Here is a 26,529-nt window from a genome sequence, read left to right on the forward strand (position 1 = left end):
GGGCATGTGTATCTAATCATGTACTGTGCTTCTGCCAAGTTTGAACAAAATCAGACCATGCATGTATGAGAAATGGTTGGGGACACATTTAAGTAACAAAATAGCCACCAGTTGGCCATCTTGGATCAGATCACGAAAAAAATTAAAAAGACGTGCTTGTGTAAGCCATCATTCATTATCTGGGTACGAAGTTTGAACAACATAGGTAAATGCATGTCCAATAAATGCTTGAGAATGTGTTCAACATCGGGCTTTTTACAACTAAAATTCCTCCAGTCAGCCATCTTGGATCTGATCTTGAAAAAAAAAGATGACGTGCATATGGAAGCCATCATTCTTTATCTGTGTGTCAAATTTGAGCATCAGTAAATGCATGTCCGAGAAATGGTTGAAGGTTTTTTAACATCAGGTTTTTTTTTTACAACTGAAATGGCTGCCAGTCTACCAGTCAGCCATCTTTGATCAGATCACAAAATAAAATAAGGTGAAAGTGTAATCCATGATCTACTGAGCTTGTGCCAAGACTGAACAAAATCGGACCATGCGTGTCGGAGAAATGGTTGGGGACACGTTTAAGTTTCAAAATGGCCACCAGTCGACCATCTTGGATCTGATCTCAAAAAAATGACATGCATATGTAAGCCACCATTCATTATATGTGTGCCAAGTTTAAACAACATCGGCAAATGCTTGTCCGAGAAAATTTGAGGACATGTTCAACATTGGGGTTTTTTTTTTACAACTAAAATGACTGCCAGTCAGCCATCTTGGATCTGACCTCAAAAAAAAAATGACATGCTTATGTAAGCAATCATTCATTATCTCTTTGGCAAGTTTGAACAAGATTGGTAAATGCATGTCCGAGAAATGTTTGAGGACGTGTTAGACGCCAGGTTTTTTATTTTTTTACAACTAAAATGCCCACCAGTCGGCCATCTTGGATCTAATGTCGAAAAAAATGACGTGCATATGTATACCATAATTTATTGTCTTTGTGCCAAGTACGAATAAAATCGGTCCATACATGTCTGGGATATGGTTGCGGACGAACACACGAATGCACACACGCACGCATGCATGTGCGCACGGACACGAAAGTTGCAACCAAATCTGGAATGGCTAATAATAAAGCAACAAAAACTGAAATGCCAGTAAGAACAATTCAATGAACCAATTATAAAAAACAATGAAACATCCTTTAGTAATTTAGCAGACTTTGAATGTATTCTTTTATAACAGATAATTGTAATCCCAATCTGAAAAATAAAAAATGAAATCTTCATAACAAGATAAAGAAGCCTTTGAAAATACCCAAAATTTTTATATACTGATGTATGTGAAATGTATGTCGAACCCCAAAATTTGCGGGGGATAAGTTCCTGAAAAATGCCACGAATGTCGAATGCGCGAATGTCGGGGCATTGTTATAATGGGAAAAAGGGGGATGTGTTCCTGGCGATTTGTAATTAAAAAGGGAAAATTAAAAAAATCCCGTGAAAAACCATGAATATGCCCGCAAAAACCTGTGAATACACAAAGCATAGGGCTGCAAATGCAGAAGCAGGTCAGAAAAACCACGAATACGCATAGCACAGGACCACAAATGTAAAAGCATGTCAGAAACTAGAGGGGGAGCACTCGGTAGAGTGCAAAACCTCCGCCGCCAATACTGCTAGGTCACTCAAGTGAACCTGATATCCTATTCATTCAATTTGACGTCAACAGTGCTCACAGAGTTATAGTTTGCAACTTTCCCTTTTACTTTTAACTTTTACATACTCAATTAATTCGTCATAACTGGATTCCTTGAGACAGAAATTGATTTTACGTGGGTATATCCACCTGAAGTTCCAAAATCAGCCGCAATTATAATTTTGGCCTTTTTTTTTTGTTGGAAATCACTTATAACATGTAGAAATGCAAAAAAAAAAATCGAAATTTTGTTGAAAAAAAATTTGCAAAATTTTTTTTCTCTCTAACAATTTTTTTTTCGGGGGGGGGGGTTGGAAATCACTTAAAACATGTAAAAATGCAAAAAAAAAATTCAAATATTTTTTGAAATTGGCCGCCATAACGGCCATATTGGATTTTGGACCAAGTCCAAAATCTAATGGCATGATGCTTGGAACAGACCTAGCCCTCCCCCCCACCAAGTTTCGTCGAAATCCGTCGAGGAGTTTTTCCGTAATACTGTTCACAAACAAACAAACAAACAAACAAACAAACAGGAAGGGGTGAAAACAGTAACCTCCATCCATCTTCGATGGCGGAGGTTGAAAACATGAATATGCCCACTAAAAACATGAATATGCAAACTAAAAAACATGAATATGTGAAGCACAGGGTTGCAAATGTAGAAGCATTTCAGAAAAACCGTGAATACACACACTAAAAATAACACCGCAAAGCGGGCGTAACCCCTCAGCCCCTTGACGCAAACCAATTTCAAGATGGTGGCCATATTGAAAAGCGCAGCACGCCCATTTTCGAAAGGAACCTTCCTCTACTCAACCGCAACACACCCAGCAAAAATGGATTTAATCGGACAAGGCGTTCTCGAAATTGACAGAAACCAATTTCAAGATGGCTGCTGTGGCGGCCACAGTGAAAATCGCAGCATGCCCATTTTGGAAAGGAACCTTCCTCTACTCAACCCCATTATACCTCGCCAGAATAAAATCAATGTGTGAAGCCGTTCTCAAGTTTTTGTCCGGAAACCAAATTCAAGATGGCTGCTCTCGCCGCCATATTGGAAATCGGATTGCGCTGAATATCGAAAGGAACCTTCCTCTAAACACCCCCATTATATCACACAAAAATGAAATAAGTCAAGCCGTTCTCAAGTTATTGTCCGGAAACTAAATTCAAGATGGCTGCTCTAGCCGCCATATTGGATATCGCATCGCACTGATTATCGAAAAGAACCTTCCTCTACCCAGCCCCAACACACACTGCAAAAATGGATTTAATCGGATAAGGCGTTCTCGAAATAGACGGAAACCAATTTCAAGAAGGCTGCCATGGAGGCCACATTGAAAATTTCAGCGCGCCCATTTTCGAAAGGAACCTTCCTCTTCTCAACCCCAACACACCCTGCAAAAATGGATTTCATCGGACAAGGCGTTCTCCTCAAAATTGACGGAAACAAAAAGTTGACAGACGGACGGATGCCCGCCCGCCCGGACAAGATGGCTGCCATGGAGGCCACATTGAAAATCGCAGCGCGCCCATTTTCGAAAGGAACCTTCTTCTACTCAACCCCAACACACCCTGCAAAAATGGATTTAATCCGACAAGGCGTTCTCCTCAAAATCGACGGAAACCAATTTCAAGATGGCTGCCGTGGAGCACACATTGAAAATTGCAGCGCACCCATTTTCGAAAGGAACCTTCCTCTACTCAACCCCAACATAACCTGCAAAAATGGATTTAATCGGACAAGGTGTTCTCGAAATTGACGGAAACCAAAAGTTGACAGACGGACGGACGCCCGGACGCTTGCCTGGACAAACGCCTATGATGACAATACCCCTTAGCCAATTCGGGCTGAGGGGTAAAAAGTATGTGGAAAAACACATAGGTTAAAATATAAGGTTTGAGACCATTATCAAATAACAAAATTGGAGGAGCAGCTCATAATGCTCATCATGTACATTTTTAGAACCTAAATTTTGTTACAGGATTTTTTTTTGCAACACAAATTATGAAACATGTATTTATAAAATATGTGCATCATAATTTGCATAATTTACCTCTTTTGCTCCGATGAAGAGTTAATGCCTGGAATATCAGCTTACGCGAAGCGAAAAGTGGGGTTAAGCAATCAGTTAATGTCTGTCCGTCTGTCTGTCTGTCTTATCAGTTTATGATTGTCAGTTTGACATCTTATTTAAAATGAATGTCATATTTTGAACACGAATCGGAACATTAATAGGAAGACAAATTTGTCGTTTTGCAGTACTTTGGCTCTGAATTCTTTCCGACCACACGTGCACAGAGAGGAGTGAGATATGTTTACTCTATCTGCCTGCCTGGCAGTCAAACAAAATTGAAAATCATTCCAAACAGGAAACTTACTGTTTTTAAGGACGTCATAAAGTACACATACAACAGGCACAAATAACTAATGTAACGAGTTAGATAGGGTGATGTAATAGACACTGCATAAAATGGTGGTAAAACTCAGAATTAAATTTATAGGAATTTCAAAATCTTTATTTTATTTAAATTTAATTATATACTTGAACACTGTAAAACACAAATCCCCTTCCTAATACTTCCAAGAACCTCCAGTTTTACAGTAGTTGGACATATTCTATAGGATGGTGCATAACACCTTAATACTGCTTGAATACCGGATTTTTCTGGCTGAATTTCCGGATTTTTTTTTAACGATCTTTAAAATCATTATTCTATTAAAAAATAATTGAATTATATACTTGAATACTGTATGGGTTATCGTGTTCCATGAACTCTTGAGTCTTGTGCGTTTTGATACTTATAATTTATATGGATGGGCAATGTCACAATCATTACTAGTCGGATTCAAATGGGTAGATTAAAATTATTTTGAAAATATCTGATAAGATATAACATATGAAAGTAGAGAACTAAAATGTAATTATGTTGGTTATTTATTAGAAGTCGATTTAGAAATTTAAGATGATCCTGAAGGACTAATATGAGAAACATGAAGACCAATTTTACCAACTAATGAAACCTAAAAAATGAATGGCTTAGTGAATATCAAACATCGAGAAAGTCCAGAACCTGTATACCAACTGGAAACTTAATTTCTGGAAACATAATTTCACATTAAAACTAAATACTGGAAACATAATTTAAACATTAAAACTTAACTGGAAACATAATTTCACATTAAAACTAAATACTTCTTTCAAAGAAGCTTAAAACAAGCTCAAGTGAGATTTTTTTAAAGTTAATTGAATAACCAAGATTAATCAATCTCACTGGCTTATGCAATACAATATATTAACTTTAATACACAAACACAAACATTAACTAAAAGTGGTTTAAAAAAAATTTTTTTTACATATTAATGAATAACTCTGTATTCAATAAAACAATGGAAAATGTTAGAAATAGACAAGATACTGTATTAGCCTAAGCACTTCCTGGTATCAAGCTTACAAACTATAATTATTAAACCAAATTTCAGCACAATATATATGGTTTGTTTTTTTGTATACATTGTCTAGGCTCGTAAAACAACTAACACACAGTACTTTGAACAAAGGGAGCAGGAGCCAAGAGTGGCAGGAGAGGAAAGCACAAAAACAGTGACATTAGATCTGTGGAAGGGAGAGGGATGTATAATGGTACATGTGGTAAACAATATGGACACTACAGGGACTTTCAGGAAGGAAAACAGGGGATTTGAGGGATGTGGGTTCGGAGTGGATTAATGGGGGTAGAAAAGATCATGGTTTTGGATGGGGGAATATATGAGATGGTGGTGAACAGCTGTTTTGAAAACTTTACAGCAACCCATATGTTAAAATAAAGTAAAGTAATGGATAAACCTATACATGTTGGTATGAAATTCAGTAATCCAAAGAAAAAATAAAACTGTGAACTACTGTACAGTACATGGATACAGATAGTTTTATTTTACACATTAAAATAGATGACATCTATATAGACATGTTAGAAGATAGTAATGTAATACTTATGATACATCTGATTATCCAAAAGACCATTTTCTAACTATCACCTAAAATAAGCAGGTAATTGGAAAAGTTAAAGATTAATTATGAGGAAAGGTCATGAGTGAATTTATAGCATTAAATATCAACAACTTATACTTCTAAAACACCTGCAAATGAAAGTGTGGAAGTTTAAAAAACGTGCAAAGTAAGTTTTGTAAAACCTTTAAAAATGATACTGGACATTTAATCCTAACTGAACTTGGAGATTTTGAGCTCTACCTGATTGAGGGAAGGGGGGCTACTTAGTCCCCACCCCCCCTCAGATCTCGGCCATAGATTGTCCGATGAAGTTGAAAGTTTGCATGCACATAGATTATCATGTAATGAACGCGATGGTGTAATTGCTTTGTTCATAATATGTTAATTTTTCAATTATCACCTAATGAACGGATCGACTCGCTGCACTCCTCTCCACACATCATTACAGATTTGCTGTGTTGTTATGATTTACACCAATCATAATACAAACACTGAATGGTGTTAAGGTCTGAGGGGTCTAAAGTGACAAGTTGTGTAAAGGTCTAAAGGTTCTTGGGGGTCAAAAGGGTAGAAAAAGGGTGAAGGCATCTACAGGTGTCTATAGTATTGAAAGGGTCTGAAAGGTAAAAGGGGTTTTAAGGGGTCTTAAAAGGTAAAAAGGGTCTTGTGGGTCCTTAAGGATTTTTGGGTCCTCAGGAACTTTTGGGTCTTTTCGGTTCTCTGGATCCTCTGGGGTCTTTTGGGTTCTCGGTATCTTTTGGGTCCCCTGTGGTCTTTTGGGTCCTCAGTGTATTTTGGGTCCCCTGGGGTCTTTTGGATCCCCTGGATCTTTTGGGTTCTATGGGTCATTGGGGTATTTTGGGTCATCTGGATCTTTTGGGTCATCTCGGTCTTTTAAGTCTTCAGGGTATTTTGGGTCATCTGGGTATTTGGGTTCCTCTGGGTCCCCTGGGGTCTTTTGGGTCCTCTGGATCTTTTGGGACCCCTGGGTTTTTTTAAGTCTTCAGAGTCTTTTGGGTCTTTTAAAGTGTCTTTAGGGGTCTTTGGGGTCTTAAGGATCTTGGGGGTCTTAAAGGGTCTTCAATGGTTGAAGGGGTTTCAGCAGTCTACTGTATTGGGTTGAAAGGTACATTCCAAAGTATGTAATTAACAGATGTACCCATGTGAAGTCAGAGTGAAACTGACGTTCAAACAGTACATAATAGACATATAGTCACACATCTTCACCGCTTCACAGACGAACCGACCATGCTTTTCCTTTTTACATATATATGAATTAATTATGCAATATGCTAATTTTATGTATTTTTCAAAGAAATCTGCCATTCTGGTTATTGCAGACATGAGATTGCATGAAAAGTGTATGATGTAAAAGTAAATGTTTCTCAAGTTTGAAATCATGCTGTGCCACGATTCTTTTGGGTGGAACATGTTTCATATTTGCATAAATTTCTGAATATGAAAATGACAAAGCATTTCCATGATTCAACATTTCTGAATGTATAGCAAGCATACAAAATCAAAAAGGGGACATAATCAACTGTCAGTGTGTGTTGGCACCAGAGAACATTGTTCATGATGGCTATTTCACATTTTATTTTGAGAATCACGTGTCATTGTGACATTTTTCTGATTTCTATCTTTTGTTGGAGTTTTTGAAATTTATTATGTATTCTATTATTTCTAATTTCATGGAATAAGCTAAAAGAGAATAAAATATTGGACAACTATTTTACGCCCGCAATGCCCTAAAACATGTAACACTTATCTGCATGTCTGTGTTCCCCCAGCAGTTGCAAAAATGGGTTTTATCCCCAGCAGTTGTGAAAAAAACGAAAGGAAAATGTCGAGGGTGATACCTCCCCCCCCCCCCGACAAAAATGAGTGTGGAAGTAATTTTTAAAAAACCAGAGTTGGTGTCAAAGCCACCCAATGCTCACCTGTTTATACATTTATCGTTTTTAAAAGACAAGTCTCATAATTAATATTTTTTATAATTCTCTAACAATTTTTTTTGGGGGGGGTTGGAAATCACTTAAAACATGTAGAAATGCAAAAAAAAAATTCTCTAACAATTTTTTTGGGGGGGGGAGTTGCAAATCACTTAAAACATGTAGCAATGCAAAAAAAAATTTTCTCGAACAATTTTTTTTGGGGGGGGGGCGGAACCAAGTCCAAAATCTAATGCCATAATCCTTGGACCATACCTAACCCCCCCACCAAGTTTCGTCGAAATCCTAATCACTTAAATCATGTAGAAATGCAAAAAAAAATATTCTTTTTCTCTAAATTTTTTTTTGGGGGGGGGGGTTGGAAATCACTTAAAACATGTAGAAATGGATTCTGGAGTCAAACTGTTAATCAAAAAAGATAATGTCCATCAACCCAAACCATCGGTGCGGCGAAATGTCAGGATCGTGAGGTGCATGTGTCTCAAAGAAACAAATTACATTTGACGCACTAGGACATGGAACAAAATCCCAGACAAAAGGACAGACATAAAATACAATTATTCAGCATGATACTTAATACACAAGGATACTAAACCCAGCTATGGATCCACACACATACACAGTCCAGTCACATTCCAAACTGGGCCACTAAGAGGAGGAAAAAATCATGGGGGGAAGAACGCTAAGCTGTTGTATTTGCATGTCTGGCATAGCAAGCGGGGCAAAAAGCAGACCAACAAAAAAGAAATCGAAATTTTGTTGAAAAAAAAGTTGGAAAAAATATTTTTTCTCTTGCAATTTTTTTTGGGGGGGGTTGGAAATCACTTAAAACATGTAGAAATGCAAAAAAAAATTTTTTTCTCTAAATTTTTTTGGGGGGGTTGGAAATCACTTTAAACATATAGAAATGCAAAAAAAAAAATTCTCTAACAATTTTCTTTGGGGGGGGACCAAGTCCAAAATCTAATGGCATGATCCTTGGACCATACCTAACCCCCCCCACCAAGTTTCGTCGAAATCCTAATCACTTAAAACATGTAGAAATGCAAAAAGAAGAAATCAAAATTTTGTTGAAAAAAAAGTTGCAAAAATATTTTTTTCTCGAACAATTTTTTTTGGGGGGGGGTTGGAAATCACTTAAAACATGTAGAAATGCAAAAAAAAGATTTTTTTCTCTAAATTTTTTTTGGGGGGTTGGAAATCACTTTAAACATATAGAAATGCAAAAAAAAAAATTCTCTAACAATTTTCTTTGGGGGGGGGACCAAGTCCAAAATCTAATGGCATGATCCTTGGACCATACCGAACCCCCCCCCCCCACCAAGTTTCGTCGAAATCCGTCAAGAAGTTTTTCCATAATACAAAAAATTTAACATTTTCACACTCACGCTCACGCCGGGGGTATCGCTATAGCTCTCTGTCCTTCGAACAGGCGAGCTAAAAAAGGACGAAAGTAGTTCTCCAGGAATTATTTGTGTTGGATGAAGGCTCAAGAACTAGAGGCCATGTCATGAAAATAAGGAAACAGTACTGCAGATCCCACTGAAGATAAAATGCTTGAACTCTGTTGGAAGCATCAACAAATGGAGTGCACCACCGGGATACATTCTCAATGCGACCACGATCAGCCAGTACATGTCTGCACTGAAAAACATTGGACTGACTGAAGTACAGTTCTTACCAAAGAAGTTCCAGTGCAGTAATGAGGGAGAAATAAGCTTTGCTTCACGTCTCGACATTAAGTAAATTCAATTTTTTTCAGTGGTAGTAGAATTATATATTATTTTTGAGAATTAAAAGAAAATGATTTTGAGTGTTTATTCTAAAAGCAGAATGAAAAAAAATATATATATATATATATATATATATATATATATATATATATATATATATATATATATATATATATATATATATATATATATATATATATATATATATATATATATATATATATATATATATATATATATATATATATTATACTGGGCGTAGTGGTGTGCGCCTGTAATCCGGCTACTCGGAGGCTTGGGTTGGAGGATTGCTTGAGGACGGGAGCTCTGTGCTGGGCCGTGCATGCTATGAGAGGGTGGAGGGCATCCTGGAATGATGGCGAAACCCAAACCTTATCCCTGTGTTGTAAGGGGCGACCAGGGTTGTGTCAGGAAGGGCATCCGGCGTAAAACCTATGCCAAATCAGTATGCGGATCATAACGGGTGATCGGCTGTGGCGACCCCTAACGGGAGCAGCCGAAAGACTAACAACAACATATATATATATATATATATATATATATATATATATATATATATATATATATATATATATATATATATATATATATATATATATATATATATATATATATATATATATATATATATATATATATATATACACACACACACACATATGAAGACCACAAGGGGAAAACCAGAGATGTCAGGATAAGTCAATTTTGAAGAAACTGAAAAACAAAGTTTCAAGACTTTGGTGGACTGTTTAATAACTGTCATATAGATTTATTTTCCAGTAAAAGGAAGAGTGATCATTGGCCGATCAAATTAAGCATGTAGCATTTGCCAAGCTTCTGTGTTATTTAATTTAAGAGCAAAGAACGAATCAATGTTGCAAACTGTCATCACTGGTTATTCCCTTGTTTAATAATTACCATGCAATTTTAACCCAGGATGTGTAGCAATTCATGCTTGTTGGTTATTAGCATACATTACATGACTTTGGTGATCACAGATTATTTTTTTCAACATTAAACGGTCATTGTTTTTTTGTTTTGTTGGTGTTCAACGCCATACTCAAGGGTATTTCACTTATATGACGACGGATTCTCCATTTCTTACTCCGTACTATTTAATATGATGGAAAACCGGGAGGAAACCAAGGATAAACTACCCCCACGATAGCCGAAGTCACCTCATGTGACTCCCTCATATACCTAAGCAGCTTGATTGGGCGGTGGGTACATCAAATGAGGATGGGTACTCAGACGCGCTAACCATTAAGCCACGGCGTGGGTCCCATAAAAGTCACAATAAAGGTTTGACTAGGCTTGAACCACGATATGCACCAACTAGGGAGCCCATGATATAACCAAATAGGCCATTGTAGTGCTCAGAGTTTATGTTGTGAAAGTTTTACAACCTTTCATTTTTTTCGTTTCTCAACTCTGAATATTATGGTGGAACAGTTAACATGAATGAAAGGGAGATAACCAGGAGTAAAGTACTGACAACTCTGGGTTTCTACTTGTTCAACTTTGACAACACCTGTTTTTTCATTCCACGGCTAAACTTTATACCATATTAATTATGTGACACCCCTGGTTATTTGTTAAAGTAATATTGTGAGAGGAACCTTATGTTGCCAACTATTGGCAGGTGCAATATCCCTGAAATTTATAAAAAGTGACATCTCTGGTTTTCCCCTTGTGGTCTTCATATATATATATATGCATATATCACTGGTTATATGTGATAACATATATACTTATATGTGATATAACTAACAGCTTGGGCCAATATATATATATATTGACTATAATTACAAGTTGAAAAACAATTTATTCATTCAGTACTAAGTTTTAAAAAGTATGTCTTCCTTTGATGATAAAATATATTGTTATGTGGACAGCACTCACCCACTATTCACTATAAATGCAGGTACCAACCTCGCTGGAGTCAAACTGTTAATCAAAAAAAGACAATGTCCATCAACCCAAACCATCGGTGCAGCGAAATGTCAGGATCGTGAGGTGCATGTGTCTCAAAGAAACAAATTACATTTTACGCACTTGGACATGGAACAAAATCCCAGACAAAAGGACAGACATAAAATACAATTATTAAGCATGATACTTAATACACAAGGATACTAAACCCAGCTATGGATCCACACACATACACAGTCCAGTCACATTCCAAACTGGGCCACTAAGAGGAGGAAAAAATCATGGGGGGAAGAACGCTAAGCTGTTGTATTTGCATGTCTAGCATAGCAAGCGGGGCAAAAAGCAGACCAAAAAGTCGGTGCCAGGACACGAGGAGCCGAAGCACGGAGCAGTCCCAGGTAAGAGCAGGCAGGCGAGAGAGAAAGAGAGAGTCCCAGCAGAAAGAGAAAAGGTGGACAAATTTATTGTAAATAAAACTGATGTGCTAAATTGAGACTGGGGCTTGGTAATCATACAAAAAACAATTTAATATCTGATGATGTGAATGTTAAAATCTAGGAGCAAGCAAAAGTACAATTAACCAATGAATTACACAAACCAACAATCACAAAATTTAAAAAGAGTTTATTCCAAAGCAATTTATGATATATTAATGAATTGTGCCAGCATTCTGCAAGCAGATAAATATATCAGTGAAATGAAGAATGGGTGAGCAGTACGAGCTATTTATGCACGGTCCAAGTTCCTCCCCTCTCATGGCTGAGGCCGAGGTCAAGGGAGATAGGCTTCACCGGCAAACTTTTATTTTATTTTATTTTTTAGTTTACAGACATTTACTGTCACATTTTGTTGTTTTTTTTCTGGCATTGTGGCTTTAAGCTATATCAGCATGCTAAACTTCAACTTTCTATTCCAAATGAGAAGTATAAAGAGCGTCATAAGTCACATTACCCCCTATACATATTATATATGTACTGTATATATCTATCTGTGCATGCACATGTTTAGTATTCGTGTTTATATCCATTTAATTTTTTTTTTTTAATTTCAGAGACTGTATTCCGTTTTCAACTATCTCCCAAAACAAAAACATGTTGCATTCAATATCAATGAGAACATGGAGATGCATTAAACTGTGCTATGAAAATGATGGTAAGAACATGGAGATGAGAAACTGAGAAAATGAAGACGCATAAATCCATGACATGCCCCTTCTCCCAATACAGAAGGGGCATGTCCCAGGGCTGCAGACGTTCTTGACACATAAATTGCCATTATGTGTCTGCAAATGTGATGGAATGTTAATAAATACAGCGATACTAGCAGGGACCCGCATAACATCCACACAATGCGCAATATTTGTCAAGGTTTTTAAAAACTTGCTGACAATCTCTGAAGAAGCATTTTTACCACATTTGGTAAAAAATAAATAAAACCTGCTTTTGATTCCTACCAACTTGCCACATATGTTTAAATCCTTCACACAATATGTAAATTGCATGTCTATGCACATGTGAAATAGTTTTTTTTTTATAAATCCTATATATACACAAGAATCAGCCTTGAAAACTCAGGCGAAAACCAAAATTACACTCAACAATCTTCCAGACAGGTTGGAGTTTCTTTATGTTAAAGACTTCAAATATTAATCATGACTATATTCTTTCCTCTGCATAGGTTGTAAGCATAATGTACCTTTCTTTCATGATACGTGCTGTTCAGTTTTTAAATGCACATAAACTCTATTGATTGGACGGGATTTTTCTTTGGGCAGTGTATCGGCAAATAAAACTGCTGCCTCGATCGCTCCCGAACAAAACATGCATGACCCTCATTTCCTCTGTGTGGGTTGCAATCAAAATATACTTTTCTTTTCTCAAAACGTTCCTTTATTTCATGAGATAAGATGCATTGTTCAGTCTTCAAATGTATACCAGAGGCCTAAGGCCTGAAATGTACACCGCGACCAAAATGGTGGACATATGATTTTTTTTCTAGTTTACAATTGTGGGTGGAGTCAGGCCAGCCAAGCTCCGCCCTGGACAGACAGGGTGACAGAGCGAAAGAGTGACTGGCGGAGTGTGTGTGTGTGTGTGTGTGTGTGTGTGTGTGTGTGTGTGTGTGTGTGTGTGTGTGTGTGTGTGTGTGTGTGTGTGTGTGTGTGTGTGTGTGTGTGTGTGTGTGTGTGTGTGTGCGTGCGTGCGTCTTTAGGGGGTGACGCAATCATCCGACGGATAATGTACTAGTTCCTTGTACAGCAAAACAGAACATAAAACCAGCTGAAAAGTACATGAGACTGTCTGTAAAATCTAGTGATAAAGTGCAATCTCGAGCATTGTCAAACTCAACCAAATGCTGCAACTCAAGCAAAAATGGTGCAAAAAAGATCCTCTCAGCTACAGATCTCGTAGTTTACTTCAGGAAAAAGTCAGGGAATCAATAATCGCAGTTGACTTCAAATCCTTCCTTTTCTCCAATGGCCTGATCTCAGATCATCAGTTCCATTAACGACCCAGTCACTCCTTCCTGGACATATTGTTTCAACTCTCCGAAAATGGATGGAGGCCCTCAATCTCAGACAACAGATCACAGCCGTCTCTCTGGACATAACTCGAGCATTTGACGTCGTCTTTCACCCCACTTTGCTCTCCAAGCTCTCAGTCATCCAAGGCTCCCTGCACTCATGCATTGCAACTTCCCCCACTCTCATATTAAGTGCGTGGTTCTCAATGGGATCCTCTCATCTCCCCTGCAATCTCCTTTCCAAAGAGATGACTCTCACAAGCATATGATCAGATGAACCAATTGGAGCAAAGGAAGAGCAGGAGACATGGCTCTTAATGTGATGTTCTCATCTTCCTGCCGAGGCTGAATTTCCTCACGGCAGTGTTTTGGGTCCAGTCCTGTTCCTCATTTTCATCAATAATATTTCCAATTCTCTGGAAAATCCTCCTTATAATTTTGCTAATGACTCCAACATCTCCCATAACGTCCGTCATTCTTCAGATAGGCAAGCATTACCTTGTTCCATCACTGCAAACCTTGATAGAACCAGGAGCTGGTCCAATACTTGAAATGTCTTTCAACCATGACAAATCTCATACTCTGACTTTCTCTATCCAAATGAACCGGATGACAAACCCTTCCATCTACTTCCTTCAAGAAAAAACTCTTGAAGAAAGGCAATCCCTGACATTTGGGCCTCACGATCAGCCATGATTTCCCATGGGCAAACCACATATCCGTATACAAGTCACCCTCAAAAGCCAGCCGCTGACTGCATTCTCCATCGTGCCATCCTTCCTTGGACTTTCTATCAAGAACCCATACGTGGTTCTGAACTTTTATCAACTTACAAGGCCTTCATCTGCAACTCGATGGAGTACTGCTCTCCCCTTTGGACTGACACTAGTAGCTCATTTTTGTTGTTATTATGAATCGGCACTAACAACAAATACCAGTGCCCACTTATACCATGAAAATGCTACAATAGTGGTTGGGGAAGAATTTACTGCAGTGTCATCCACTGAACGAGGAACATGTCTTACACAGCTTCAGCAACACTGTACCCACCCACCCTCTTCCCCACGGGTATAGTTTTGTGGTTTGGCTAAATAGTACGAGCTCATCTGCCTCACATAAAGGGTTCCACTACCCCCTCTCGGCTCCCTCAGTTGCCACAAACCGGTCCAATCCAGATGGATGTTTTTTTAGGAAACATCATCTCCTTACTGGTTGGCCATCCACCCTTTTGTCAGGTATTGTTTTTAGTCCTGGCAAGGTGTCACAGTCACACTCCCCACGAGCAAAGCCAGTGAGGAGTGTCAGTTTAGTCACCGACAACCTGACTGTGGCAGATAGCACTGGGTTGCATATTACTAGTGGCAGTGCCATAAGACTGACCCGACTCATTCCGTTCACATTTCAATGACATCATTGGAATCCTAAAAATCACTGGAATCCCTCATGATGAAGTTGGATCTCTGAGTCTGGATGTCTGACCACCCCCCCCCCCCAACTCCCCCCACAGACCCCTCAGGAACGCACAAGGCACTTGCAGTCTGCCATTAACTCAGTTGGTGAAAATCCCAAAATCCAGGCTCATTGTTCACCTCCACTCATTTGTTCGCCTTTTCCTTTGCCTGGAGAACCAACTTTCTATCTCTTCAATCCCATTCTTCCCTCTCCAGGACTTCAAGACAGTTGTTCATCTCACATTCATACTCGTAATCTTTTCTACCTTTATTAACCCTCTCCAAGCTGACCCCTTCCTTTCCAAGTTATTGTGTTTTCTCCCCTCCTCACTTTTCATTCCATTTTGCCCATTTCTGTTTCATGCCCAGTTTTTCCCTTCCTTTTGCTGTGATTGAGCTTGTATCCACCTTGTTCACCCCCTGTGTCCACCTTCCCTCCCCTTGCCCATCCTTCCTTTAAGTGTTCCTCTGTTGTGTCTACCATACTGTTGGGTGTGTCCCCGACCCCACCCACCCCCAACCCTTTCCACAGTGTTTTTTATGTTCTGGCTTCTAGTTATTTCACAAACTTCGACCATATATATATATTTTTTTTTAATTAACATTTTGAAAGGTTAATTTTGGAGAATCATCAGATTAGTATTCATGAAACTGCAGAAGAATAGGATGTCAGTGGAAGCAATTATTCATTCTCACTTGAAATTCAATCAAGTTGGTGCAAGGTGAGTTCCAACGGACCTCATGTTTGATCAAAAGGAAACGTGTCGAGCTGTTACAACAGTACTCCAGAAAGAAAGAGATGATTTCTCGAAGAAGATTGCGATACATGTTATTGAGACTTTGGTCCATAATTTCACTCCACAGTCAAAGCGAGCCAGCATGGAGTGGAGACATTCTTGGTCCTTGTCCCAAAAAAAAATTCAAGGTCCAGCCATCAAAAGGAAAGCGTGCGACAAGTGTTTTGGAAATCTAATGGTTTAACTCATGCAGAATTTATGAAATGTGTGAGAACCATCAATTCACTGTGCTATAGTTATTTTTTACACAATTAAAAAAAAGACAAGAAATAGAGGCAAGAAATGACAGCTAAGTATGATATCTCAAGGAGTAACTTCGCTGCATAATAATGATCACCCTCACATGGACAATGTGACTAGACATCTCAAGCACAGATGGTTTGGGAGGTTGTAACTGCAACCTCATAAAGTCCACCCTTGCCACCATAATATTTTAATCATTTTTCACCACTCAAAGATATCTGGGTGGCATTACGTTTGAACTGCGTACCCATCCCCTAGATTTCTAAACAGATGGCACCAAAGCATGACCACATCGATGGGACAAGTGTGGAAGTGCAACAGTGGAATAACGTGATAAATCGGTGATGTTTTGTCAGCTTCAAGGAGACTGGAAGATATGATGTTTCATAGCAAGAAAACGCGTCATTTTAAAACACTACATGTACAAATGTGATCATATTTTCTTTATCTTCTGGGACGTTTTGTTTCAACAGTATAGCCTTGTGAGCATGCCAAAGTCTGAGGCCTCGGCTGAGCCACAGGTGTGCTGATTTCTTTTTTATTTTTTGACATCCTACGGACGTAAATGAACACTCGTTTTACTCTACGCATTCCATATCACTTGCAGCGAATTTCACCTCGCTACGCCTGGCATTTATTGTTATTCTTTCAAAAACGTTTCTGGACACCGCCCTTGAGGATCGGTTTGCAAGTCACCGTGTACAATTCCAATAGAAGAGGCATAATTACTCTTATGTGAAAAGCTTTTCGAGTTTTTTTATCTTGAAAAATAGACCGTAGCGAACACACAGTTGTGTTGTAAGATTGGCCTTTAAAACCCTTTGCAAATCATCATTATGAGGGGACAGCCAAATACACAAATACAATTTGTTTCATACGGGTAGATATTTGGTTAAAAAAATAAAGTAAATAAAAAAACTAATGGCTACAAAAGTCACCGCACTCATGGTGTGCAGTTCACTCCAGGATGCCTCATCATACTCATTAGGTTGCTGGCAGGAATTCCTGCATAATTAAGTTATTTGACGAGTCTGATGCACTCACTTATAATTGATATATGTAGATTATATCGTGATGTAAAAGTCTTAAATCTCATGTTTGGTCTCTATAAAGGTGAGGAAACCTCTTTCCTGATGTAAAGAAGATGTACATGCAGGAAACCATGGCACAAAAAATTTCAGTGGTAGGCATTGTCGAAAGCAATGGAATTGTTCACATGAGGTTTGATTCCAATTGCTTATGAATCAATAAAAAGCAAGTTTCACAGAATTAAGCCAAGTTTCACAGAGCCTTCCCTTTATATGGGTTGCCTACTGCTGTGCGAGATCAGCCACCATGGATAGCCGTCTGTGGCTGGAACTCCAGGGAAAAGGGTGTTTCTTTGAGTTTTAATTGTTACAATCACCCTGCATCTCAAGGAGAGTACAACTTAAACTAATCCAGTATTATTGATCAACTGAAGGGTTGTGAGCTAAACAAAGGATGAAATCAACAGGACATTGATCGAGGGATGCAAACCGCCGTGGAAAGCAAGGAGAAGCTGACATTTCTGATGTTAACCCTTCATCGGAGTAAAAGAGCTCTTTCGAGCTTCGCAACAAGCGAAACAAAATATTGAAAGTTCATATCCGTGCCTGCATCTATCGAGTTAAGATTAAAAAAATAAAAATAAAAACTCAGTTGTGTGAAGTTCTTTGTGTTTCAGTTTTCCTTGAAAATAAACTCAGTTCATCACACCATATCACCACCAACAAAGTGCGAGTACTTAGCAGTGTTACTGATTAGATACAAGTACCATAGTTAGTTAGCTTTAATAATTACTGTATCAAACTGGAGGAGAAAAACATCCACATGGGGATTTAAATAAAAAAATAAATTATTAATACCAGTCAGATGTTCTTTATACCACTGTACCAATCAGCATGTAGCTCGCCAACATCATTCTCGAATCCATTTCAAAACATTCAAATCTCTCACCTGCACACTCTGGATTTTCCTCATTGAAGTTTATCGGGAAATCGTGCGAAACCTGCGGATATTAGTGCTGTTAGGTCATTGCATTGCCAAATAAAAAAGAAAAACTTTGTTATTGTTCTGACTGGGTGATGGACGAGCCAACCAAGCATAACTTGTATGAGATAATTTATAAGTTGGGGACACCAGGTTAACAAAAACATGTGGCCCGATTCTCTGCTAAAACACCGTAAAAACTTGATGTTTTTTGCTTCATCTTTACTGTCGTTTTATCATGACATAATTATACAGACTTCTCAAAGTTTTTTTCTCTTTCTCTTTGCGGCGTACCCCTCACTGGGATGGCCACTTCTGAGGGGACATTATTTAGACAGTGCAATAACTTTTTCCCTGGTCACTTGATAGGTCCGGAGCACAGCATGAAGAGGTGACAGTGACCATTGATCACAGGACTTAATCATGGCAGGAATTTGTGCTTTGTTCAGGCTGCCGACAAAAACTTGCCTACTCTTCTTCAAAATAAACTGTGGGATCTATCATGTCCATGAGCAGCAACCAATGCTGGCTGAAGGGTCCCCAGCTTAACATCAAACAAAGTTTTTTGATGGCTTGCTCTTCCTGTGAAGCATCGGGTGACAGTTCATAGTCGAATTGGGAATCGAACTGAGACTAGACAGTACGATAGCGAGTATGCTTCCTCTGAGTTATCGTTCCAGCCCCTCTCTAAAATTGATTATACAATAAAGCAGTTATTAACCCACATGTACATCACAATCAATATGAAGAAATGCACTCGTCATCTTATGATTAAACCTACTGCTTCAATACACTGTAGTAAAACTTCAATACACTGTAGTAAAAAAAAAGTAAAATCAGACACAAACCATGAAAAATATTCATCCCTAGTCCTCGACATAACAATCTAGCTCTGGAACAACAGCATTCATGGCAATTTTGCTAAACTGACAGTTTCATATCAGAATTCATAAATAAGACAACAACGAAGCAGACATTTGCATCCCACCTTCGCCAACAAAAGTAGACTGACCAACCTCAGAATAGGGTGGAATCTTCGCCCCAAAACCGAAAGCCGGAAACATCTTGTCACTGAAAGGGTTAAAGGTATTGAAACATCACCATGCAAGCCTAGCAAGGTGCAGTGAAAATGCACCAACTGGCCTCAGCATTATCTTGCCAGGGTCAATAAACATCAGTCTACTTGTACATTAACTCAAGAGTACAAGTTCTGGAACAGCTTCCAGCACTCCATGAAAGCATGGTTTATCTGAGTGAATTTCATTACGTATTATACCGTGAAGCTCAGACACCGAGGCACTTTCAATGCCAGCATTTTGCCGAGATCAATGAGGCCAACACATGAGCACAGTGCTGATGAAGCACAAAGCGCAAAATAGCTTGGTCGTGGATTACTTGAAAACTTTTCAGTGGTTCCATTTGATCTCAGAAGTGATCTAATTTTGAACAGTCGCCTGCGATCGTCGCTCTGGAGAATTTCTCTATTGCACAGGGAAGTCTATTACCAATAAGATTTAATCCTTACAACACGAATCTGGTCATTGATTGAAAAAAATCATTAAGTTCATCTCTCAACATTTCCCAAATAACTGTAAAATAATCATTTTGCACACCTTTATCAAAGACATGCTGTCATGAGTGCAATAAAATTCCGCATGCAGTTTGCAATCAGGAAATGAGGCATCCATTTCAGTCCTTGTTCGTCAGCACTCGGGGATAGGAGATGAATTTCAAATTTTTCATTTTGAGTTGGTAATGAGCTGTATGCCTCTCATTTGTAACGGCCTTCAGGTACAATGTGAAATGGCACTTCCATTGATGGCAAACGAAGGAGGTACAATTGAAATGCAGTGTGTTGTCAAGAAGGTGTCTTCATTGTGTGGAATAATGTTGATATCATACCAAAACCGTTTTCCACCTATTTGTAAGTCAGTAATAATTGTGAATAAGTGGAACTCACCTGTCATAGTCTTGACAAATCTCGCCAACAGCTACCAAGGCCTTCAAGTACTCATTCGGTTGGTATGGGTGTATGTAATGCAAAGAGCAGCTGTTTTGAGGATCTCCATTTGATGCCGTGAAATCAATCGCAACCTGCGCCAGGTGAACGGTCCCAATAGTAAGAACCTTCTTTTTATATCTTGAGTGAGAACTAAACACACATATTGTACACATACATATTGGAATCCCGCACTGGCAAATTGTTCAGCTCTGGAAATTTGTTTTGCCCACCACCCGCATTCCTCCCCCCCCCCCCCTTTCACCAAACCAAAGTATATGTGAGTCACCTTATAAAATGTTTCATTTTCCTTATTTCTTACTTGCAAAATCAGATGTACTTGTAACCTTTATGACACTATCCTTCTGTTCATCCCTCCACCTGTCCTTCTGGCACAAACTTTTCACTTATTCAATTGTGGCTTTGGAACAGCTGCACAAATCTCGATAATCCCACTATATTAATAAAGGCAATTGTATGTATGTATGTATGTATGTATATATTGTATGTATGAATGTATATACTGTATGTATGAATGTATATCTGTATGCATGTATATACTGTATGCATGCATGTATATACTGTATGTACGCATGTATGTATGTATGAGACTGATAATGATGTATGTATGTGTGCATGTGCATATGTATGAGACTGATAATGATGTATGTATGCATGTATATACTGTATGTATGCACGAGACTGATGATGTATGTATGTATGTATGTGTTCATGTATGTATGTATAAGACTGATAATGATGTATGTACAAAACTGATAATGATGTATGTATGCATGTACATATGTATACATGGATATACTGCATGAATGTATGTATGAATGTATGTACTGTATGTATGTATGTATATAAATGTGCATGTATTAACTGTATGCATTATATCCTGTATGTATGTATGCATGCATATACTGTATGCATGTAAGTATGCATGTATGTATAAATGCACACATATACTGTGTATATATACATATATTTATGCATGTATATATGTGTATACTGTATGCATACATGTATAGAGCATGTATATACTGCATGTATGTATGTATGTATGAGACTGATGTATGTATGTATGTATATATGTATATACTGTATGTAAATATGCATGTATGTAGGAGACTGACAATGATGTATGTATGCCTGTAGGAGACTGATAATGATGTATGTATGCCTGTAGGAGACTGATAATGATGTATGTATGCATGCATGTATGTATATACGTGAGCATGTATATACTGTATGTATGAATGTATTGTTGTCATACTGTGTGCATGTGACAACAATATCTATGTATGTATGTATATATGCATGTTTGTATGATTGTATGTATACTGAAACGCAAAAGAAACTTACCACTTGTTTGAAATGTAATAAAATTGTAACACTTCAAAATAAAACAAACCAACAATTGCTAATTGAAACATTGGCATTTTATTGATGACATGTCAAGTTTTTGACCAAGATACACCATCTCATACGTTTGTTCTACAGTACAGAACAGCACAGGGTGCAATGTCAGTCCCCTTTCAATAGCGTGTGTGGCCACCATTGTTTTGGATACAGGCAGTGCATCGTCGGCGCATACTGCCTACCAGTCTTTGGATGGATTGCTGCTGGATTCTGTCCCACTCAGTCCTCAATGTCTGAAGCCATCTGACTTAGGACCATCTGCCTGTCCTGCCTTGCAGTGGTGACTCTTGGCCTCCCTGATCGAGGTCTGTCATCTGCAGAGTTGAGGAGGGTGTCTGTCCACCAGGGCCGATATCGTCTGGTGTGAACAGCCAAGGCGACGTGCCACCTCACGGTAGCTCAATCCGCCTTGCAGTATGCCCAAGGCACACTGCCGTTGATCCCTTGACAATCATGGCATGTTGATTGAAATGCCCATTTTGCACTGGCCTTATTAAAGCCAATATCAAGACATCACGTGCAGTTCATTAAAATCATCCCGTACCCCTTGGCTAATCACTGACAGTCAAAACGGCTGTTCAACTGCTGTGCTATGAAGTGACCATTGAAGATTCAAGTGACCATCCGTGACCGTTTTGTCTGACAGTGAGGACACTATTGTCCACAAATAAGTTCACACATTTACGACACGCAGTGTTATTGTTGATATTTGAAGGTTTAAAAGGTGGTAAGTTTCTTTTGCGTTTCAGTATATTGTTGCGAATTCGCGCCCGCCGGCGTGCGAACGGCCACGTAACTCGAATCGCGGCACGTCGCCCACCGGACGGACAATTCTGTCGTGACCCTCTCGGACTAACGCCGGGAGCTAGTCACGGGTGGGCCTTTCGGCCTCACCACGATCGTGCCAATCGGCCACCCGCGTGGGATAGGGTTGTTCGCCAAATTCGACCTACCTAAGTACCCACGCGGATGGTAAACCGGGCGATCGCACCTCGCCGCAGGTCGACTCTGGACACGGGCCGCTTAAGCGGTCCGTTCCGCACTATCGGGATAACCGAGCGGTGTTATCGTCGGCCTCAACGGTTCCGATTACTTATCGGGCGTATTAAGCCCACTACGAACCCTTTACGTGAAGCAAGATGGAGATTCAATAAAGGGAAGGACGCAGCGAAACGGGGAACAAGTTCACACAAGCACTTTATTCACACGACACACGGAGAGCACACATATACAGCCAAACCATAATGCACAAAAAAAAGCAAATGTAAGAAGAAAAACAATAAAGCAACGATGACGCAGAGCTACAACCGACCAAGACCGACACACGGCAACACTTATACAATTTTACTTCACCAGACTGGCGCCACACACACACACACACGTTTACACACAACCCAAAAGAAATGGAAGTCGCGACTTCCCTGAGCCTGTCGAGTCCCTCTCCGACGTCCGTCGACGTGGTCCCGCCTGGCCACGACTCCGTGCCCGAGCGTGGTAGGTGAGTCCTCTCCTGCGTGCCTCGCCCCTGCACGTGTTGGCCACTCGACGCCTCGGACCGAGTGTTCGGCGCTATCCCAGCGCGGATAGAGGGGGGGGGGGAAATGTGGATGGCCAAAGTCAGGAGAGAGAAATGGCGGACGCTCCTTCCCGCCAGCGGGGTCTTACAACTGCCCCACAAAAGACCCGGCCAGCGGCCACCAGGACGAGTGAGCCGGAAGACGAGAGCAACCACGAAGCAAGAGCATCCACCAAGCAAGAGCATCGACCAAGCAAGAGCATCTACAAAACTGCTTCCCCCGTCTCCGACTTTTATATCCTCGGAGTTCTGCCCTGTTGCTCCGCCTCGTTCTTTGCTCCACCCCCCTTCGAGGCACTTCGAGAAAGGTCTCGAAGAGGGGCGTTCCTCCTCCCTGGCCGTGTCACACCGCGCATCCACCAATCGAGCACCAGCTGCCCTCCCCTCGCTTCTCTCCCCTCACACCAAGCGCGGAGAAGAATGGCACGAAAAGCCCACCGAGCATCCTCGTTGGTTTTTATTTGAAATAAAAGATAGAGAAAGAAAAACGACTGACTCAAAGTGTCGCAGCCCGAATGAATCACATTTATTCCCTCTAAACAACGGGTTTGGGGCTAACTACACATGTACTTACAGAGATATCTCACCTACAGGACCTGAATGGTGGTTTGCGAATTTCCACAGCCGTAACAATATATACTATATGTATATGTATGTATATATGCATGTATATACTGTATGTATGTTTGCATGTACGTATGTATATACTGTATGTATGGATATCTATATGCATACATACAGTATGTATGTGTATATACTATATGTATGCATATCTATATGCATACATCAGTATGAATGGACTGTATGTATGTGTATATGTATGCATGTATGCGTGTATATATATATATATATATATATATATATATATATATATATATATATATATATATATATATATATATATATGCGTTTTAATATGTATGCATGTATTTATGTATGCATGTATTTATGTATGTATGCATGTATTTATGTATGAATGCATGTATTTATGTATGAAGGCATGTATATGTATGCATGTATTTATGTATGTATGCATTCATGTATGTATTTATGTATGTATGTATGCATTCATGTATGTATTTATGTATGTATGCGTGTATTTATGAATGTAGGCATGTATTTATATAAGCATGTATTTCTGCATGTATGAATGTATGCATGTATTTGTGTATGTATGCGTGTATATATGTATATATGCATGTATTTATGTATATGTGTGTGTGCGTGTATTTATGTATGTATGCATGTATTTATGCATGTATGTATGTATGCATGTATGTATGCGTGTATACATGTTATGTGTGTATTTATGTATGTATGCATGTATGTATACATGTATGTATACATGTGTTAGGTGTGTATTTATGTATGTATGCATGTATGTATGTATGCTTGTATTTATCTATGAATATATGTAATGTGTGCGTGTATACAGTATATTGTTGCGGCCGGGGGGGTCGGGTGAGAAGACCACGAGGTGGGGGAAGCTATGTCGGTTCCCACCAGACTCCCCAGAATTGTAGGCCATCGCACACGGATAATTCCGTGACGCAGCGGGTCGCTTAACCGACCTTGAACGCCAATAACTCAACCGCGTGAACTAGGGTCCTCCCGTCTATGGGTTAATCAGGTTACCTAATTAAGCATGTGCTTTAATTACCAGGGAACACACCCTCGGTACGCCTTGTCCGAACCGGATCACTCCACCGGACCAGATCACTTTACTGGATAGGATGCGGCCGAATGACACTGCCAAGGTCGTACCAGCTAAAAGGAATGGATCGTTGGGAATAAAGTCCTGGCTCAGCTAGGATTCGGACCATGCTGGATTAATGGAAGAAAAGACAAAAAGGAGCAGGGAACATTCCTAATAATGATTTATTTACAATCAACTTACAAAAGTGGACACAGAGCAGACTGAACGTGAAAATAATAACAATAATAACAATAACGATCTTCTGTGGTCTTACTTAGGCAGACAGGCACCAGGACACACACATACGCACACACACAGACATAGAAAACCCGATGAAGAGGGAGTTTAGAACCAGGAATTTGGGCACCGTAAAGGAGGAGCTTGAGTCGAGAAGGGGCGGAGTTCAGAGTGCGAGGACGGAGTAGTAGGCGGGACCAGGTAGGCGGGTGGGATCGACCATGTGGGCGGAGACGAGGAGGCGGATTCCGGGCAGCAGAAGGCGGGTCGTGGCGGTGTCGGCGAGGCGAGAGAGAGGCGGAGAAACTCAAAAAGCAAGAGAGGCAGACGGAGGGACTTCTCCGACCTTTATAGGATTAGGGGGAGGGGCCACCCGGAATCGGAATGGCATCACCTGAATCAGGCGCTCCGATTGGCCACGACCCCTCACGTGGCCCGCCAGCTTGGGCCGGAAACCGCCTCACTTCGTTTCCGGCAAGGCCATCACAGACAGCAAACACACCTCGCTCCGACCCCACGACACGACACGAATCGCCCACACCGAAATTGGCGCGCGAATCATCCTGCAAAAACCCCGGGGCCGTGCCTGGGCAACTGGTCGAGGGTCCCGCATGCCAGCTTGGGCGTTCGACCAGCGTCAATCAACACGCACCAACGTGGCCTGCACTGTACATTCCCCGGCTCGATCGCAGTTTCGCTGGCCGTAGAGACAAGAAGACGTTCATCATCCGTGGAGAGTCCGCTGCTGCCAGCGAGGACCGAAGGTACATCGCCATGGATAAATCCATGCACGTTTCACGAGCGGCGTACATGTCTGCTTTACAGCACATTCCATACAGTGCGCGCGGTTCCACCATTACGCACGTGGCCAGCACTCGCCTTCACACGACTCTGCCAGCGTGTGCATGGGGCTAACACCAATATGTGTCAGATATTGAGGTTCAAAAGGAACAAGCCGCTTCTACCCGTACACTCGTATCCCGCCCAACATGGCGTGGAGTCGGCTTATCGGCCTCCGTACGCGTTTCGTGCAGCGTGGGCGTCGTGCTGGCTGTGTTTCCCGTGCCGTGAAAAACACCATTCTTGCAGCCTCTTAAGAGGTATTTATTTGCATGCCTTTTTAATGCAACCGGCAATCTTCCCCAGACCATCGGAAGCCCGAGTCGACAACCCCGCACATCACTCGCCGCACATGCCGGGTTTAGGGCTCGCCCGGGAACGATGAC

The 26,529-nt window shown here is 40.1% G+C and overlaps 1 protein-coding gene across 3 annotated transcripts in view; it reads right to left on the minus strand.

The window, feature by feature from the left end:
* LOC147028098 (copine-4-like) overlaps positions 1 to 26,529 on the minus strand; it is a 105,831-nt gene that overhangs the window by 41,992 nt on the left and 37,310 nt on the right. For all 3 annotated transcript variants that reach the window (XR_015057422.1, XR_015057421.1, XM_085878128.1), the window contains exons 10-12: positions 20,331 to 20,464; positions 19,387 to 19,441; positions 18,338 to 18,389 (exon numbers count right to left, since the gene is read on the minus strand). Coding sequence is in view for 1 of the 3 variants with exons in the window: in XM_085878128.1 (XP_085734254.1) it covers positions 18,338 to 18,389; positions 19,387 to 19,441; positions 20,331 to 20,464 (241 nt within the window). In the remaining 2 variants the exon portion in view is untranslated. The remainder of the gene's footprint in view (positions 1 to 18,337; positions 18,390 to 19,386; positions 19,442 to 20,330; positions 20,465 to 26,529) is intronic.

The sequence above is a fragment of the Eptatretus burgeri genome, chromosome 4, assembly GCF_056783735.1.
Source record: "Eptatretus burgeri isolate ZD-2024b chromosome 4, Ebu_testis_v1, whole genome shotgun sequence".
Lineage (NCBI taxonomy): Eukaryota > Metazoa > Chordata > Myxini > Myxiniformes > Myxinidae > Eptatretus > Eptatretus burgeri.